Source organism: Lactuca virosa, chromosome 4, assembly GCF_052849685.1.
Source record: "Lactuca virosa cultivar CGN04683 chromosome 4, Lactuca_virosa_CGN04683_v6, whole genome shotgun sequence".
NCBI lineage: Eukaryota > Viridiplantae > Streptophyta > Magnoliopsida > Asterales > Asteraceae > Lactuca > Lactuca virosa.
The window spans coordinates 488,334,983-488,354,821 of NC_136429.1; the positions used below are offsets into that span (position 1 = coordinate 488,334,983).

General features: G+C 37.1%; 1 protein-coding gene across 1 annotated transcript; it reads left to right on the forward strand.

Annotated features, from left to right (window-relative positions):
- Positions 1-13,102: 13,102 nt before the first annotated feature.
- LOC145106919 (uncharacterized) lies at positions 13,103-14,833 on the forward strand. The gene is made up of 3 exons (XM_079043835.1): positions 13,103-13,328; positions 13,478-14,026; positions 14,745-14,833. Exons 1-3 carry the CDS (start codon positions 13,103-13,105, stop codon positions 14,831-14,833), a joined length of 864 nt encoding a protein of 287 aa, XP_078899961.1.
- Positions 14,834-19,839: the final 5,006 nt, after the last annotated feature.

Below are 19,839 nucleotides of genomic sequence, written 5' to 3' on the forward strand. Positions count from 1 at the left end.
TTGGTAGCTAGGGTTTTAATGTGATGCTATGATAATAAAAATCAGTTTTGCTTGAGGGAAAACAAAAGACAAGTGTGGTGTATTTTGATATTGCCATATTTATATATATTTTAGGCAGTATTTTAATACATTTTAAGCTATATCTTGGTTATTTGCAAAGATATTTGGTACGTATTGAGTTAAATTACATTTTTGCAGCCAAAAAGGACATTCTTGAAGGAAAAGGACCAAAGATAACAGAATTTGGAAAGTTGGAGGTCAAAGATAGCAACCACATGGAAAAAAAGAAGTGAAGTTGTGTAGATTTGCATGCCACGACGTGGCAATGTAAAAACCATGATGCGACACCTGTCCTAACCTAGAAGTTTCCAATGACTTGCCGCATACATGATTTAAAAGATACCCACGGCGTGGCACTTATCCCCACGTCGTGGTGATCAAATTTATGAAAACTATATATATATTCGAACATTAGGTCGAATGGGGGACTTCTAGCCGATTTTCTGAGAGGGATTGCGACTAAAACCCTCTGGAAACCTTGGAAAAGATCAGGAATCGATTGGAGCTCAAGAATTGAAGAGATATAGAAGAATTCTACATAGATCTATTCAGTTTGCTAAGCATTACTCATGTCTATTTTAAATTGCATTGATTTAGTGTGTTTTTATGCTATTATAAGAGGCTAAAAACCTTATACAACTGTTTGGTTAAGATGAACCTAATCTTATTGTGTTGATTTCGATTTATGGATGATATATGTTGATTTTGCTTGTGCTTGATAATTAAAATCCTAGCATGTTGAAGTTCTAATTTATATTACCTATTAATCAAGTTATGTGTGGTAGATGATCAATCTAGTTGCATGAATTTGTTACCTAATTGTTTATGATCATTAAATAATTAGAGCTAGGGTTAATCACATCTTAGACCAGGTAATTAAAGCTAGTAACTTTAACTGTGTTAGAGAGCATAATTAATTTTATTTTGTGCTTGGTTGCTTAATTTGATCATAGGAAAGCAGCTAATATATTTATCATTCATAGTCCAATTTGTGTTTATATCGATTTTATGTTTAACCTATGCTTGACTATTGCATGGTAATTCATAAATTGATACATCTAGGTATTTGATCATGATAACTAGTTAATGAATTGGTAATCAGTATACTCCATCCATCAGAAATCAACCATAGGAGAAGGGGAAATCGGATCTAAACATAAGTACTCTTTAAATCTTGAAGTAAATTTGTTTTTATTTGTTTGTTTAGTTGTTAATTTGGTAGTAATTTGAATCAAGTTCCTCTGATCTTGAAAAATTAGTAAAAACCCTAATTTAAGTTTCTTTTTTTAGTTTAACTAGAAGTAGGTATATTAATTAATTAAATTCCGTTATCTGTGTTCGACACCCGACTTACGTAAGCTATTCTATAAACCAACTAGGTACACTGCCTATAGGTGCATAATTTAGTTAAGTTAGTTAGGTTTATAAATTTAAAACTAGTAGGTACTTTTGTGAACATCAATATTATTGGAACAACATAACCAAATGGAAATTCGAATAATTGTAGTTATCATTGCAATATGAAGTATTCTTGTCCAAGAGTAGTGTTGGATGATGTACTGGTTGTGCAAGTTGGATTTTGTTCATGAGTGTCAGCAGTTAAGTCTTTGCAAATTTCTTCAATATCGGTTTTATTATATGATGACATTTATTTTCACATTTTCGACATGTACTCTTCAAAATCTACTTTTCCATATGTTTTATACCTTCTTCAAGACCCGAGTAGTTTTTTGCTCTCTTAATCAAATAATAGTAGTCTTTAAGCATTACGAAATTCTACAGCGATTATTATGTAAACATATACATTCTTGCACTTAATATCCTTTCAATAAGAGAAAAATAAGATTTTGAAGCTATACTGGTAGTTTAGATTATTAGTATGTCACTAGCCATTTTAAAATATCAAAGTTTATAAATTCTTGGCAATTACATTACAAGTATAGTCGTTTGCTTTATAAACTGAAAGTTCTTTAAAAGCTTTTGAACTTTTGAATATTTTGATTAAGAATAATCATGAAACCATGATATGTCGATACTTATTTCTTTTTTTGAACGGCTACCCACGCACCCACTATACTACTCATATTCTACACCTTTCGTCTCAAACGAGACTTGAACCCTCAACCAAAGTTAAAGGACAGCTATCACTCAACTCTAAATATCGTTAGGCCAAAGGCCCTTTGGTCGATACTTATTAGTGAAGAATAACTAGTCACTACAATTGCAACTAATAATTAGATTAGATAATAAAAATGACTAATAAAAAGTATAATAAACTAATTATAAAAAACAAAAATATTAAAATAGTATAATTAAGCTAAATAAATTATAAAATAACTAAACTATTAAGGCGATAATAATCACAAAAACTTACATTATGTCAATCTAACATGCTATTGAAGGTCGTCATCGATAGAATCTACTAAAAAAATGTTGTTTTGTTTGAGTTATGCGGAATTATTCCAAATTGGTATGGTACGACTTGGTTTGCTAGATTGCTTATTTGCTGCTAATGGATCTGAACCGACTGACACTCTACTTCCCTCGAATATCGATATTTTTGAAAATTGAAAATTGCTAAGAATAAGAGATTTCAAGAGATAAAATGAGAGATTTCAAAAGAGAAATAATTCTTTGGGTAAGAAAATGGTTGAAAAATATTAGGTATTTATTGGGTGACCTGTATTAAAATCTAATTGTTGGAACTTCACTCAGACTGACTTGAGATCTCTTAAGGACCGTCAGGTACATGAAAAACAAACGGTCTGACACTGCATGTTACAGCTATTTTTCGTAGCAGGAATTACTTCGGAAAATGTAAATTGATATGAGATAAGTAGGCGAAATAGAGAATAGAGTTGCTTGAAATTAAGAAATGTTATTCAAAAAAAGATAATTGAGAAGAGTTGTAGATTTTGTTTAGAAGATTTCATCGTTATAAAGATCTTCGAAAATGGAGTTTGAAGTTGAGAAAGTCAATGGAAGTCAAAGTCAACGGTCAAAATTTTGACCAAAACGACGTAGAGGTTTATTTTCCATGGCGTGGCAATGAATGACTCCGCGAGATACATGTCAACAAGAGAGAAACATATGGAAATATGATCACCACAACGTGGTAGAAGATTCACTACAACGTGGCATAAGGCAAGTCATCGGGACACTTGGTGGGAGAGAGTGCCACGTGGAAAAATCGGGCTCTACTTGATCTCCACAACATGGCACAAATATGGCCATGACCTGACGATGCCCAGGAATCATTCTTGGGAGATTATGACGAAGGTGATATGTCATTGTATGGGAGATACGAGGTTGAGTGCGAGATTCGTTGAGGTATTTTTTGTTAGATTAGGTGTCTAAGCCCATAACTATAATTGGTATGTACTTGACCCGATACAAGCATGGTCCATTGAGAAATCATATTATTTAATTAGTATCGATCAAGAATTAATTTGGAATTAATTTAGTGATCAAAAGAGGCTAATTAAATTAACAGGGACTGATTCTGTAAATCAGTGATATATAGTTTGGGCTAATGATCCATATTGATTAGTAATGGACTAAGTTCATGTAAGACTCCATGAAGAGTTAGTCCAAAGGGCTTATCATATGGATTATTGGATTTAGGCCTAAGGAAGTGGATTAGGGTTTAACTCTTGGATTCTACACTATATAAATGTAACCCCTAAGCCAAAAATCGTGCACTAGTGATTCCAAAAAGCTGTAGATGATTTTTGTGTTTCCAAACCTCTCTCTTAAGTTCCTCCTCTTGTTCTTGGTTTGTTATAATACATTTGAGGCATCACACTTGAGGTGCTAGGCTCTTGAAAGACCGATTCCTACAAGCTACAATTAAGAGGTATTCTTCTAACTTACTTTTATGTTTCAATTACCAATATTGTATGCTAGTTGTAGGTTTCAAGCTTTGGAAATTTTTGTTGCATGTATAACTAGAGAAAACTTAGATCCAAAACTATTAGGGTTGTATGTGCACCATAGGAGTGTTATAGTACACAAAACCTAACAGTAGTATCAGAGTCATGGGTAGTTTTCTGTTATATTGTTGCTTGATTAATTGTTCAAAGCTGGAAAAACTGCATTCTGACTGCTGGACTCGACGAGTCCATAAGGGAACTCGTCGAGTTGGATCATCTAGGGATGAACTCGTCGAGTCCATGCCTTGATTAGACAAGTTGGGCAGTCTGGTTGCATAATTTTCGAGTTTTTTTGGCCTATTTTAGATTAGGATCATTACCACAAACTATTTTGGTTCATAAAATTTGATTTTGTTAATATGGTAATGATTATCCCCATCCAATAACATGATGATTGTCAAATTTTAAGATAATTACTTGATTTTATGAAAAACTAATTATTCGTAAAATTTGAATCATTTTGATATATGAACTTGAATTAGGTCAAATTAGTTAAAGATGAAATTATTTGATTATTTTATTAATTTAAAAGATTGATCTAAAAAGTTCATGAAACCTCCATAAGTTATGGATATGAAAAGTCTCATTCATAAAACAAATTAACTCCTTCAGTTATGGAATTCAAGAGTCTTGAAAGGTTACAAATCTAGCCATCAAGTTTTGGAGTCCAAAGGTCTTGAAGAGTTTCATAACTTGTCCTCAAGTTATGGAACTTGGAAAGTCTCATTTATGTGACATAAAATTATAAGTTATAAAACTAAAGGGTTTTTAAAAAAAGTTTCAAAATTTGCCCTCAAGTTTTGGAATTTAAAAGTTGATTAAAAAAGGTTTTAATTGTGAAATATTAAATGCTAAACCTTTTGACTTCATAACTTAAGTTTATAATTAAAAGTTTTTAATTATGGTTTTGTTGATAATTAATTAAAAGAGTACTAATAAATCCATAATTATATGGTTTGAGTTTAATTAAGTTAAAAGTCTAGTTTAATTAATAGATTAAACCATCTAGTATTTTAAATGTTTAAAATACACCCTTATACTATATAACATTAAAACTATAATATATTATAAATGTATAAGTTAAAAAGTCAGTCTTACCGTTAGTAGGCCTCATTCACAAAGCTAGTCTATAAGGGGTGTTTAAGGAAGCGGCCTATAAAATGACCGCCATTGGGTATACACTCTTACCCACCACACTCTTGACCAGTGGAGGGTCGTTAGCCGAATGGGTTTGACAGGACATTTAAATCCTCATTAAAAGTATAATGAAATATAAAGTAACTAAAATTTTTATAAATTCTCAATCTTAGTTACTTAGGAAAAATGTGAATTTGCTGCTATTCCATGAAATTGCACTTTGCACCTTGCTAAGTTGTTAGTTGAGCGTGTGTGGTTAACCGACACATTGATTAGGTGATTTGTAACATTGAGAGTACCAAACATATTTGCATGGTTATTCACACCTTGTTTGTGATCATCGACATCCCAGTCACAAACTTGAAGGGCATAATCGAGATTAAACATGCCATTGAAAAGTTCAATGAATCTCAAAGAATCTAGGAATTTCAATTCATTTAAAACCAAAAATTCATTTTCATTTTTCATGGTGGAAATTGGTAAATCGTCATTTACCTACCTTCAAATAATTTGCAATTGGATTACGGCATCCCTTTTCCGAATTGTAAATTATTATGTTAGGTCCTAGCCTTAATATTTCATTTGGGTGGTATATTAAGGACTTAAATCAACTTACTTGAATTTCTCCCTTGTAGATGTCTAGTTCAGACAGCTATGGTCTTCCCGAATCTTATGGAAAAAGCTTTCCTCATGAAGATGATGTCCCACGATTAGATCGTGGAAATGAATATCATGCTTTACTTCCTCCACCTCCTCCAAAAGTTCTCTCTAACCCACATGTTCGTCGACTTGAAAGTTCAAGGTCACTCAAACCCTATTGGCAAGCAAACACAAAGATGGAAGGTCTGTGTGTGCACATCTTTTAGAGATGAAGTCACACATTGACCGGCTGGGAATGTTAGGTGTCGTTGTGTCGAGGAAGTTGGTTGTTGACTTGGTTCTTCAATCACTTCCTAAGTCGTATAGTGAGTTCATTAAAGACTACTATATGACAGTCCACGACGTGACCCTTATCGATCTTACCTATTTGCTAATTGTTGCTGAATCAGCAATGATTTGGCGCACTGGTAATGCAAATTTGATTGGAAGATCTACTTCCTAAACTTCCATGGACATTGACAATGGAAACATTGGAAGTCCAGAAAAGTCTTCTCTTCCCTATGGAAAGGGATCAGCCATGGTCAAACCGTTTGACCAAATGGTAAAGAGAAAGACTAAGTCTGAGATTGTTCCATGTGCCATTCCAAAAGAGTATGTTTGTCTCTATTTCCAAGAGATGGGGCATTGGTTGCGAAGCTGCCCTATCTACCTGAAGGACCACAAGGATGGTAAACTCAAAGTGTTTGACTCTGCTTCAGGTAAGCCCACTGTCTAACTCTATTAAGTTCCTATTTATAGATTCTTACTAAATGATGTGATAAGATTGCATTTTGATGTCTTTGTAGGATCGAAGAAAAGAAAGGAAGCTTAAAGGAAGAGTAAGAAGAGTCTGATCGCGAAGAGATGGATTTTGATCGCATGGTTCGATGATCGGATCTTTGAGCTGCTACTTAGGAGTTATGATGGATTGCTTAGAAATATTTAGTAACATAGTTTTCATATGTATTTGCATTGTAAGGACAAGTTTTTCGCAATTTTTTATAAATAAAGAAAAATTTTGATTTTATCTTATTTTACATTTCCTTGCAATGGCATTTGTGAAGATTGATGTTTGTATGTTTCTATTGTTAGCAATGTTGAAAATGGATTTGATTCTTTCGTTTGTGGTAGTGTCAAGATTTACCAAATAAGGAAAGATTCTCATCAACCATGTTTCATTTGGAAAGAAACTTGGAATCATGCAACTTGTATTGTATAATACATTTGAGGCATCACACTTGAGGTGCTAGGCTCTTGAAAGACCGATTCCTACAAGCTACAATTAAGAGGTATTCTTTTAACTTACTTTTATGTTTTAATTACCAATATTGTATGGTAGTTGTAGGTTTCAAGCTTTGGAAATTTTTGTTGCATGTATAACTAGAGAAAACTTAGATCCAAAGCTGTTTGGGCTGTATATGCACCATAGGAGTGTTATAGTACAAAAAAACCAACATCTTTTACCCCGTTAATTTGTAATTATGATATGTGATAGATATTGAGACTTGATAGACCCGAGTATATGTCACGGGTGTTCGTGACATGGCGCTATTATGGACCCGTTGGTGAGATTGTGAGCAAATCTTACAACTAAATATTTCGTAAAGACTGTAAAGGTTATAAACCCTAATATTTGAGAAATACCCGTTATGAGAGAATTAGCTAATGGCTTACGGGTTAAGACTATTGTGATTATATTATAATGTTTGATTATTGTTATGAAAAGAGGTCATAGGATATAACTAGTAATGAGTCATGACAGATTCAGAGGAGCTTGTTATTTGAAGAATAGATGTTACCATGTGATGAGCTAATAGGCAACAAAGGATCAAAACTGGAATTAGTCTGCTAACTAACTAGCTCAGTAACACTACTCTAATATCCATTAATATGTTATATGTGATACGCATTACATGAGTTATATGATTAATTATTATCAAGTAATCAAATGACATCTAAGAGATTGATTATTCTGATAGATTAATATTTGATTGAAAGATTGATTTTAATTAAGAGATGGGTTATTAATTGAAGGATAACTTATAAATGAGTTAGATCCTTGATGAGACAGATTATAACCGAGAGATAGATGATATTGAAAGTAAATTCAAGATGAGTAATTGTTTGTATTATATATGTGGCATATATGATATTTATTGTAACATCCATTTCCAGGTATTTTCATTTCCAGCTTAAATTACAAATTCTTTGCAAAATTAATCCCTACGCATGGCGTACCTGATGCGTACGTTGGGCGTAGGTCGTGTAAGTTAGACGCGGGTTTTGTTGAGTACGCAGGGCGTACGTAAGGAGTACACATGGTGTACTCATGTAGACTCCAAACCCTAAATTTTAGGTATGAGCCTCTATTTAAGGACCTTAAGTCCCTTGAGGCCTCCCCATATTCAACCTCCAGTCTCCTCAACCAGTGTCTCAAAACCCTAATACTTGATTAGCTTGTGTGAGCCTCTTTTATGTGTTCTTGGTGCATATTAAAGGAGTAGAAGCTTTTCCTTGAGGATTTTTGTGGGTAAAGCTTGAAGATCTAAGGCCTTCATCACCTTTGCAATGTTTTGTAGGTATAAATCTCCTACCTTTATGGTTCTATGGCTTAGATCTAGACTAGCTTTGAGATTTTCATGCTTTCGGTCTCATGGTTTGGTTCTTGTGAGTAAAAGCTACTCTAGAGCTCAAGTTTGTCACTTTATGTTGTTTTTTAGGATCTTGTGTTATAAAAACGAAGTCTTTGTTGCTATTTCCCATTCAGGCAAGATTTTGAGGTTATTAAAGAGTATTATGGACTTAGGGTTTGGTCTTGGGCTCTATTAAGCCATGAAAAAGCTTAAAGTTGTCGACTTTATCAGTTAAGACCTTCCCAAGATTAAGATATATGAGTTGGATGTTTAGTCTATAGGCATTAAGAGCTTAAAAGGTGGTTTTTGACAACAGAGGATTACACAAGGCGTAACCTTTGGGTACGCATGGCATAATGAGTTTAGCCCCGAATCCCTTTCTGTTGAAACTCAGTACGTAAGGTGTAATGGAGGAGTATGCATGGCGTACTCCCAGAAGTACATTTGGGCCATTTTTGGGCCTTAGGCCATTTTGGGCCTTAGGCTATTTTGGGCCTTGGGCCATGCTTAGTTGGGTCCAGCTTAGAGAGGGTAGAATGGACTTTTAACTTTAGTAAGGGAGATTATGTTTTGGACCTTGATTAAGGGTTATTACCCTAATTATTAATTAGGGTTGGTTTCGGATATGTTCAATGTGAGGAGTCTTTGTAGCAGCATCTTGAATGTGTTATTTGTTTATCATCAGATTGAGGTGAGTATTCTCACTATAATATGTAGGATGCTAGTTGTCTTCTTGATACTTGCATGGAAGACCCCGAGGGTAGTCTGTGGAATTTGTATGAAAGACCATGGGGGTAGCCCATGGAAATTGCATGAAAGACCATGGGGTAGCCCATGACACTTGGATGTTATACCATGAAGGTAGCCCATGGCATTTCAAGAAAAAATTATGGGGTAGCCCATGAAACTTGGTTGTAAGACCCTGGAGGTAGCCCATGGCATTCCAGGGAAAAGACAATGTGGGTAGTGTAACATCCCAAAAATACTAGATAAACATTTGTTTTTATATCAACCAAAACCATCAAAAGTATAACATTGTTGAAAAATAGTTATCAGAGTACAATCCCAAAATCATAAATACTAAAAACTGGTGGATGTGATGCAATCATGTCGGGCCCTTCCCTTTCGAAACTTAAGTACCTGAAAAACATTTAAACATAAACCAAAAGCGCAAATCTCAGTGAGTTCCCCAAAATACCACGTACCATACAAGTAACGAGCCCGCCCAAATGAGTGTAACAACCCTCGCCCTAACTCGCATAACAGGCCGCACCCTATGAGTATAACGGGCCTCACCCTAAATCGCATAACGGTTCCCGCCCAACATACAAAATATGCAAGCATCACACGGACAACTAGCATCCTACAAACATAATCCAGTGGGTCGGCATTGGTGCCTTCGACCCACGAGTACACTAAAGAGACTCACCTGAATCCGATGATAAGCAAGTCAAACATACTCGAGTTGTGGTTACAATGTCTCCTCACACTGAACACATCTAAACCAATCCCTAATTATTATTTAGGGTAATAACCTATAATCATTGGTGTAAAACATATGCTATCTTACTAAGGGTAAAAGACCATTTTACCTTTCCCATATTTGAACCAACTAAACTTGGCCCAAACTTATAATGACCCAAGGCCCAAAAATGGCCCAAATGGGCTTTTGGAGTACACCATGTGTACTCCATAATTATGCCCTGCATACTGGGCTATAGTAAAAGGGAAATTGGGAAAATCCCGCTACGCCTTGCGTACCAAGAGGGTACGCCCTGTATACTCCTCTGTTGCCCAAAATCACCATTAAGCACTTAATACCTAAAGTATAAACGTCCAATTCATAGATCTCATTCTTGGGAAGGTCTTAACCGATAAAGTTGACAACTTTAAGTTTTTGTATGGCTTAATAGAGCCCAAAACCAAACTCTAACTTCTTAACTCCATAAAATGGTCAATAACTCATGCATGGTTGCACTATTCACAACGTGATTCAATTTTTATGCAATAAGGACCTCTGAAACATCAAGAAAAGCTAACCTAAGCTCTGGAGTAGCTCCTATTCACAAGAGCCAACCCTTGGGACCAAAACATGCCAAAACTCTAAATTATTCTAGATCTATGCAAGAGAATCATAAAGGTTGACACCTTATACCTTCTGGAAGATAATGAAGATGAGTAGAGTCTGGATCTACAAGCTATGGACTCCAAGAACACCTTCCAAGTTCTCCTTCTTCACTATAACACACCAAAAATCACACAAAAGCTTGAGATTCTCACAAATAGAGCTAGGGTTTTAAAGTGGCTGAAAGAGAGGGTGGTAGATGATGATAAGAAGTTATTTCCAAGGGTTTAAGGTCTTTAAATAGGGCCCAAGTCCCTAAAATTAGGGGTTGCCTTCACCACGAGTACGTCCTACGTACTCTAGGTATGCCATGCATACCCAAGAGAAATCGTGCATCCAAGTTAAAGAGTTACGCCCCGCATAATCGTCATCCTTGCAAAAAAAAATTTAATATATAAAAACCTTACAGACTTTACATGGGAACGAGATGTTACAGGTAGCCCATGGCAATGTATGTATGGTATGTAGTATATTCGGGAGCTCACTAAGAGTTGTGCTTACAATTTATGTTTAAAATGATTTTCAGGTACTTCTGGTTCGAAAGGGAAGGGCTTGGCATGATCGCATCGCATCTACAAGTGTTCAACATTTTAGGATTTTGGAATTGTACTCTGATACCTATTTTTCCACATTGACATACTTTGTTGGTTTGAAATGAATTATTGATGGATTTGGTTGACTTAAAAAAAAATTTACTTAGCATTTTTGGGATGTTACAAGTTGGTATTAGAGCCTTGGTTTGAGGGATTCGCGCACACTCTCGGGTGTGTCTGAACTTAAAATGAGGAATTGGAAAAAACAAAAAGTTTTTCTAAAGGGTTTTTATAAAAATGGTGTGTGATGCGAGCAATCAGCCGAGCCAAAGTAAGTATTTCCCAAAATAGCCATACATGTTTATTTGTTTCGGTATGTAAATATATGTATAGCATGCTAGATTAGGGCTAAGGATCTGCTCAAAACTGTATGCTTGGAGAGGTGCCTTTGTATGACTACTATATGATCCTCTAGAATTGCATGCTAGTATAGATTACATATGATATGATAGGACAACCTGTTTAGGTAGTGCACTGGTTAGAAGTCGATGCTCGAATGATTCATGCTTTGTGCTTTTAGGGACCTCCACTAATAACAATTAACTATCAAGCGAATATGATAGGTTACATGTTACAGAAGCTAGATAATTTTAGAAGGTTAGGTTTAACTCTATTGTGCAGCTTTTGTTTTGAGTCCAACCATTGTAGTGTGAGACCATGCAGTCGAAGAATTATTTAGTTTTCGTTGCATTAAAGAGTACTCGTGAGGTAGTTAGTGGGTATTAGTGGGAGTTTCTTCCACTGCTGATGGCGGAGAAAGGTGTGAAGGGAATCCTAGGAGAATCTAGGAAGTATGTTAGTTTGGCAAATGTGTTGTTTAGCAGGAAGAGCGAATGATGGGCAGTAAAGGAGTCACTTGGGGGAACCGAAACAGATCTTGAGGAAAGTACGGATAGGTGTTGAAGGTCGTATAGGGCCCGTACTACTGAAAGCATAGGATCCGTACTCGAGACAAGGAAAGTCACGAGCATACTAAAGAACTTGATAAGTGTGGAAATTATTCGAGTGTTTTCTGATGGTTGTATTGTTTATCTTTAGTATGGTGGTCACTCGAGATGATTCAGGTCCTGGTGAGGGATCGGATTCGAGCTCTGGAGTCGGACCCTTGGATGAGCAGATGCGAAAGTTCATTTAGTCAGAGATCACTCATGGTATTCTGGAGCAGACTCATGTGATCTTGGGTAGGATCAAGGAGGGCATTATGGAGTTGCAAGATGAGCGTCTGGGTGCAGTCCATACTGAGATGGTGGCTATGGTGGGTTCACGATCTCTGACTTTTCGAGCGTTTCGTGCATGTGGGGATCCTGAGTTCTTCGGGAAGAAGGACCCCATTGCTAGCAGATGGTGGTTAGAGGGCATCGGTAATACCTTCCGGACTAGCTTCTGCCCCGAAGGGTCGAAGTTCAGATTTGCATCCTGTCTTTTGAAAGACAGAGGCCGTTATTAGTGGGAGGAGGTAGACCATTCTTTAGGAGGCGAGGCTGTTGAGACAATGTATTGGGAGGACTTTGTGACAAGATTCGGGGCTAATTTTGCGCCAGTGATCGAGGTTCAACAGCTGGTGAGGGAGTTTCAGGACCTTCTCCAGACTACTGAGACTATGGCGCAGATGACCGCCATGTTCCGTGAGAGGGCTTTTTGGTTTTGCAATATGTGGGTGACGAGGAGATGAAGAAGGTGAGGTATCATGACATGCTGAAGGATGAGATTTGTGAGTTTGTGAGCTTGTCCAGTTGTAGGACCTTAGAGGACATCAAAGAGAAGGACCGGAACAGGGAGATTGATTTGGAGACTGTGAGGAAGAGGCAGTCGATTTAGGCTCAGGTGACAGAGGGCTCTGCAAAGAAGCCCAAGGGTTTTGATTCTCGATCGAAGGGCCAACGGGGTCAGGGCCGTTGTGGCAAGTGCGGAAAGATACATGATGAAGTTTGCAGGATGGGTGGTTCTGGCTGCTACAAGTGCGGCAAGACCAGTCACTTTAGCATGGACTGCACTCAGGGATCAGGTAAGATTTGTTTCCATTGCAATCAGACGGGCCACAAGAAGGCCGAATGTTCAAGATTGGCAGGAGGAGCAGTTGCAACCCCCGCTCTAGCAACATTAAGAATCACTGTTGGCTGCCTGGACAAGACGGATGCGTTAGTCATGAGGATTCGAGCTTTCCAGCGGACAGCCAAGGAGGCTTGTGCAACACTAGATGTGGTTACTGGTATGTATCTTCTACTTATTTCATTTATCGCTTTGATGTTTATGCTTATTATACATATATATATATATATATATATATATATATATATATATATATATATATATGATGTTATACACGGACGTTCCTATTGAATGGTGTTCCAACTTTAGTTCTTTTTTATTCGGGCGTCGCCCGATCATTCATATCTCTTGTGCTGAACAAGAGATTTGGTGACGCTCCAGGGGAGCTTGATTATTTGCTAGAGGAAGATATCGTCGATGATCATCCAGTACGTGGAACGAGGGTTCATAGGGGTTGTGTACTAGAGCTATTTCATGAACGGTACCCAGTTGATTTGGTTATTATACCTTTGCGCGAGAGCAAGGTAATCGTGGGTATGGATTGGTTGAGCCCTAATGAGGCGATAATTGATTGCGGGAAGCAGTTAGTTCGAGTTCAAACCCCAAGTGGGGGAGAAGTAGTCAATCATGGTGATGGTGTTCAATGTGGGCTAGCTCTCTGTTCAACAGCGAGAGTTAGGAGATACCTTCAGCAGGGTTGTTCTGGTTTTGTGGCTTATGTATTGGATACCATAAAGGAGAGTAAGAAGACGATTTATGATGTGCCCATCATTCGAGATTACCCAGATGTGTTCCCGGAGGACTTGCCTAGAGTGCCTCTGGAGAGGCAGTTTGAGTTCTGTATTGATCTGGTTCCAGGTACGGCTCCAATAGCCAAGGCACCTTATCGGTTAGCATCTTCAGAGATGCAGGAGTTGTCTACATATTTGCAGGAGTAGTTAGACAAGAGGTTTATCAAGCCGAGTAATTCACCCCGGGGAGCATTGATACTGTTTGTGAAGAAGAAAGATGGCTCCCATAGGATGTGCATTGACTACCGGGAGCTAAACAAGTTAACAGTGAAGAACTGTTATTTGCTTCCGAGGATTAAGGATTTGTTCGACCAGTTACAGGGTGTGTATTGGTTCTCCAAGATTGATTTGCATTCAGGCTACCATCAGACGAGGGTTTGATATTTTGATGTTAATAAGATAGCCTTCAAACCTCATTATGGTCATTAGGAGTTTGTGGTGATGCCTTTCGAGCTCACCAATGCACCAGCAGCGTTCATGGACCTCAGGAACAGGCTTTGCAGGCCGATGATGGATTAGTCAGTGATTGTTTTCATTTATGGTATCTTGGTCTATTCTAAGACCAAGGCGTAGCATGATGATCATTCGCAAGAGGTTCTGGAGACTCTGAGGAGGGAGAGGCTTTATGCCAAATTCCAAGTGTGATTTTTGGTTGAGCGAGGTACAGTTCTTGGGGCACCTCGTCAATCAAAAGGGTATCTTGGTTGATACGGCCAAGATAGAGGTCGTGATGCAGTGCGAGGTTCCGAAGTCTGAATCTGATATTTGGAGTTTCCTTGGTTTAGGCCCGTATTATTGGAGGTTTATTGAGAATTTCTCCAGGATCGCAGTTCCGTTGATCAGGTTGACAAAGAATTCGGTTACTTACTATTAAGGGCATGAGCAGCAAAAGACATTTGAGACTTTGAGGTAGTAGTTATGTGAGGCTCTAATTTTGACTTTGCCATAGGGTATGGATGATTTCGTGTTATATTACGGTGCGTCAATTTTGGGATTAAGTACAGTGTTGATACAGCTGAAGCCTCATGAGGTGAACTATCCCACTCATGATTTGGAGCTGGGGCAATGATTTTTTCCTTCAAGATTTGGCCTCATTACTTGTATGGGGTTCATTGTATCATTTACATAGACCACAAGAGTTTGAGGTAATTGATCGTCAGCCAAATTTGAACATGAGACAACGCAGGTGGCTCGATGTGGTGAAGGATTATGATTGTGAGTGTAACATCCTATTTCCTGCCATTTTTGGGTCGTGGGTTGGAAGTCAATTGTGTAAGGCTTTGGGCCTTAAAGAGGAAAATTTTAGTCCTTGTCGAAGGAGATAATTATAGTTAAGACATTTAACCCTTGAATTGTGTTTTGGGTCGAAGGTTAAAAAGGGAAAAGTCATAGGACTGGTTCTTGCATGAAATATGGATTTTTTTCGAGAAGTTTTTAATCCAAGATATTTACATAATATAGTGGGGCTCCTCAACACTTTTCTGTTGATATAAAGATCGTCGAAATCAGAGTTAGAACGAAGAAGTTATGATCGTCTGAAGTTAGGAAGGTTTTGGGTTAAGCCGTGTACACTGGGCGTAGGGGCGTACACTGGGTGTACTTGACAAGACCAATCGCGGAGGCCCAACCAAGTATGATGGACGTACTAGGCGTACGCTGGGCATACGCGATCAAATGCCAAACCCTAATTTGAGGGTTTTGAGCACTATTTAAGCTCCTTAACTCCCCCAAACCCTTTCAATTCTCAGCCTCCACCCCTTCAACATCCTTCCTTGAAAACCTGACCCTAGTTTGAGACTTATGAGCAAAAAGAAGGTGTTTTAATGAACTTTGGAGTAGTCTTGGTGCATTTTGGAGAAGAATGAGCTCATTGGAGATGTGTTGGTTTCATTGGAGCTTGTAGATCCAGACCTTGTTCACCTTGATCTTTCTTCTGGAGGTATAAATCTTGAATTTTGATAATGCATTTGTTAGATCTAGCTAGTTCTAGGTGTTATGAGCTTTTGGTCATTTTTTAATACATAAAGTTTAGATCTTGAAATTTTGTGACCTTCTTATGGATAAAGTTGGAAACTTTATCCATCTAAAAATCATATCGATTTAGATTTGAAGGTTAGAGACTTGAACTTAGTGGATTAAGTTGGAAAAGATGCAATTTTGGTCACTTTGAGACTTAAAGACTAGATCTTGGTTGTTGGTGATGGGTTTTAGCATAAACATACAATCCTATGTGTGCATGCAACCCTAATAAGATCTATGCTTTCTCTAATTGAACATACCATATGAACAACAACATGTAAACATTAGATCTATGGATAATAACTGAAAATCACATAATAAGGATTGAGGTACATACCTTTGATTGTTATGTAGTAATAACAATCTAAAACCTTGTAGATCTTGAAGCTTGAGAGCAAGTATCACAAGTGTAATACCTCTAATGAATCACAATCACACTTAGCAAGAGGATGAGATATGAGAGGGTGGAAGAGACTTCAAATTTTGGCTACAACTCTATAGGGTTTCTAGTGGCCGAAATTCATAAGGGTATGGGTCTTTATATAGTGAGGTGACTTAGAGCCAAAGCTAGGGTTAAGAGTAGGAAACCCTAATTGTTTTGCTTAAGGACCAAGCAAGCCTTAAACCTTCCATCTACAAACCCTTGGAAGAAAATTCTAGGGCTTCTCTGGAAGATTTTCGTCCAATCCTCTTAGGAGGGTTCTAGAGCTTCTTCCTCAACTATCAATAAATTACCAAACAGCCCCTACACTTTTAATTAATTCAATTAATCCCAAAATTAATTCCAATTAGTTTCTGATTAACTATTACTTAAATAATATGATTTCTAATTAATATATTATTCACATAATACATTAATAAATGATTTATTTCAATTTATTAATCAAATTAATAAATTCTTCCTCTTTCTCAATTAATCATCTTGTCTAGTTGCTAGTATGAAGGCAACCCAAAAGGCTTGTGCTACTATCAATTCAAGTATATACCAATTATAGTTATGGGCTTAGACACCCAATCCAATAGTTCCGATCATTCTAATGGATAAAGTTGGAAACTTTATCCATTATGGGGCCATTAGAAACCATAAAAATGTAACCTTAGTCATTAGTTCCCTTCCATGCATGAGCTAGGATGTCTTAATGAGTTTAGAAGTTAGAGTTTTTGGTATTGAGCACTTAATAGCCATGCAAGACCATAAAGATGGAAAATTTATGGTTAAGAACAACATTTGAGGACTAGATTTGGAATTTGGATGAAAGATCTTAAAGAATTAAGCTTTAATAGAAGGGAAGGAAGTAGCTAAGTACGTTGGGCGTGCCCCAAGTATGCAACACGTACAAGGTCAAAGACGCCGTTTCTGGTCAAGGCTCAAATACGCAAAGCATACAAGCTGAGTACGTTGGGCGTACTCAGCTGAGTTGACTCAGATTGACTTTTGACTTTTTGACATTGACATGTTTTTGACCAAGTTTGACTTAGTGGTATTTTGGGTATTTTGATTCTAAGTTAAGTTTGGTCATGTTCGAATTAATAGGTGACTGGTAGAGCTGATATTCGGAGCAGTGTCTTGTTCAACGATCTTTTCAGACTGAGATGTGGGTTTTGCTCATTGTACTGTGGGTCGAAGGCACCAATGTCAGCCTATTTGGTTATGTATCCTAGTATATAGGATGTTGTTTACTTGTAGTGATCTCTTAGATCTGTATCCTGGTATATAGGATGTTGATATGTGATAGTGATCAGTAGATCTAGTTGTTTATCTGCTGATTAGTTTTATATTTATCAGATGCATATGTGGACATAGTGTGGTTGGGTTGAGATTGTACTGCTTTGTGCTACCAGTAAACAAAACCGGGGCAATCCAACCAGGAGGTTGTGGGCCAATGTAATCCAACCGGGAGGTTGTGGGCCAGGGTAATCCAACAGGAGGTTATGGACCCAGTATGCAATATGTAGGTCAATCCAACCGGGAGGTTGTGGGCCAGAGTAATCCAACCGGGAGGTTATGGACCCAGCATGCATAATTATATATGTTATCTGTTTGTGTGGTGGTACTTTGAGGGAACTCATTAAACTTCGTGCTTAGAGTTTCAGTTTTATGTTTCAGGTACTTTAGATGATCGACACAAGGCGAAGGCGTGATCGTATACATCCTCTTGGTTTTGATGATACTTATTTGGGGACACTCTAATATATGATTTCTATTTTTGAGGATAATGTTTTGTAAATGAATGGTTTTAATTTGGATGGTATCTAAAAACAATGATTTTACTTGATTTAAAAATGAAAATTTTTGCCTTGATTTTTGGGAGGTTTCAAGTTGGTATCAGAGCCTTAGTTTTAGAGAATTGGATAAACATTCATGTGAATCCAGACTCAAACTAAGGATCTATGTAAGTTTTCAAATTATTTTCAAATTAAATTCAAATTATTTTCAAAAGTAACCAAGGAAGGATGAGATGTATACGATCAGCCGGAGCAAGAAAGTTTACCCTAAGATACCGACACTGTTATTTGCTTATGATGTTTATGAGAGAACTGCATGCTAGTTGTAGGCTAGGGATCTTCAGGTATTGCACGATAGAATTGTCTGATGAATGATGCCTGGTAGCCTAGGAGCATCTAGTATATGCTAAATGAAATTGTAATCATTATTGTAGTTGCTTAATGTTTGTATCATAGTTGTACATAACTAAGATTTTATAGCTTGAGAATATTTGATTTAGCCTTATATCATGTTCTTGTCTAATAAAGGTCTTAGGTTAGAATCAAGTATTCGACTGTCTATAAGATCCAGCATTATGTATGATTAGCATGCACGAGTGGACGCATGGTTGGTGGAAGTTTCATGAGTGAGTACAGTGATGGGTTTTGAGCATTCTAACACTCTTATGGTGTACATGCAACCCTAGAAACCTTGGATCTATGTTTGACTATGATACAAGCAAATAATTATTTTTCCAAGGTTCTTATCCTATCTAGCATGGCATGGGGAACTTGAATCAAATAAAGCTAGTAGAATTACTTACCTTGTAGTTGTAGTTGATTGCTTGGAGTTTTAGAGCCTAGCACCAATAATGTGGATGCCTCAAATGGAAGTCACAAATCACCACAAACTTGGAAACTTGAGAGAATAGTCACAAACTTCTTGAAATCGGCCCTCTTGGTTTACACACATCAACTCATGTGATTTCAAGAACCAAAGCCTCCTTTATATAGTGTGGTGGATTAGGGTTACATTCATGTAAACCCTAATACCCATGTCTTTTCATTTCCATGAGATCCATGGGTTAAAGCTCCATGGAGTATCCATGGACTTTCCATGCAAGCCTAGCCCATTCCAAATAAGCATTAGCCCACACTATATAAATACAAGAGCCCATATTTAATTAGTCATACTTTTGATCTCTAAATTAATTCTAGATTAATTATAGATCAATACTAATTAAATAATATGATTTTATATTAATATATTAGGACTTATAATATATTAATAAATCATAACTTATACTATTCTCAAACGATTATCCATAAATTGTTCGGGTGAAGTGCAACCCAAATGGACCATGCCGGGTCGGGTTAAGTACATACCAAATATAGTTATAGACTTAGACACTATATCCAACAGTCTCCCACTTGGATAAGTCTAATAACTATAGTTGCAAGTATGACTTCAGGAACCGATCAGCAATCGTAGCTCTTTAAACTCTGTTGAACTATGAAGCGCCATTTTAAATAAGTGATCATATAATCCTCTGTTCTAGATATCAGCCGGACAAATACATGGAACATGGTCTTGCTTATTGTCCAGCATTTGTTTCCCGATTTCCGATTTGTTTGACATAGAACTTAACTGAACAC

Coding starts and splice junctions, on each gene's coding strand:
- LOC145106919 (XM_079043835.1), top strand. CDS start 13,103: ATGGACTGCACTCAGGGATCAGGTAAGATTTGTTTCCATTGCAATCAG. Junction 13,329..13,477: donor AACACTAGATGTGGTTACTG/GTATGTATCTTC, acceptor TTCCAACTTTAG/TTCTTTTTTATTCGGGCGTC. Junction 14,027..14,744: donor CTGTATTGATCTGGTTCCAG/GTACGGCTCCAA, acceptor TCCTTGGTTTAG/GCCCGTATTATTGGAGGTTT.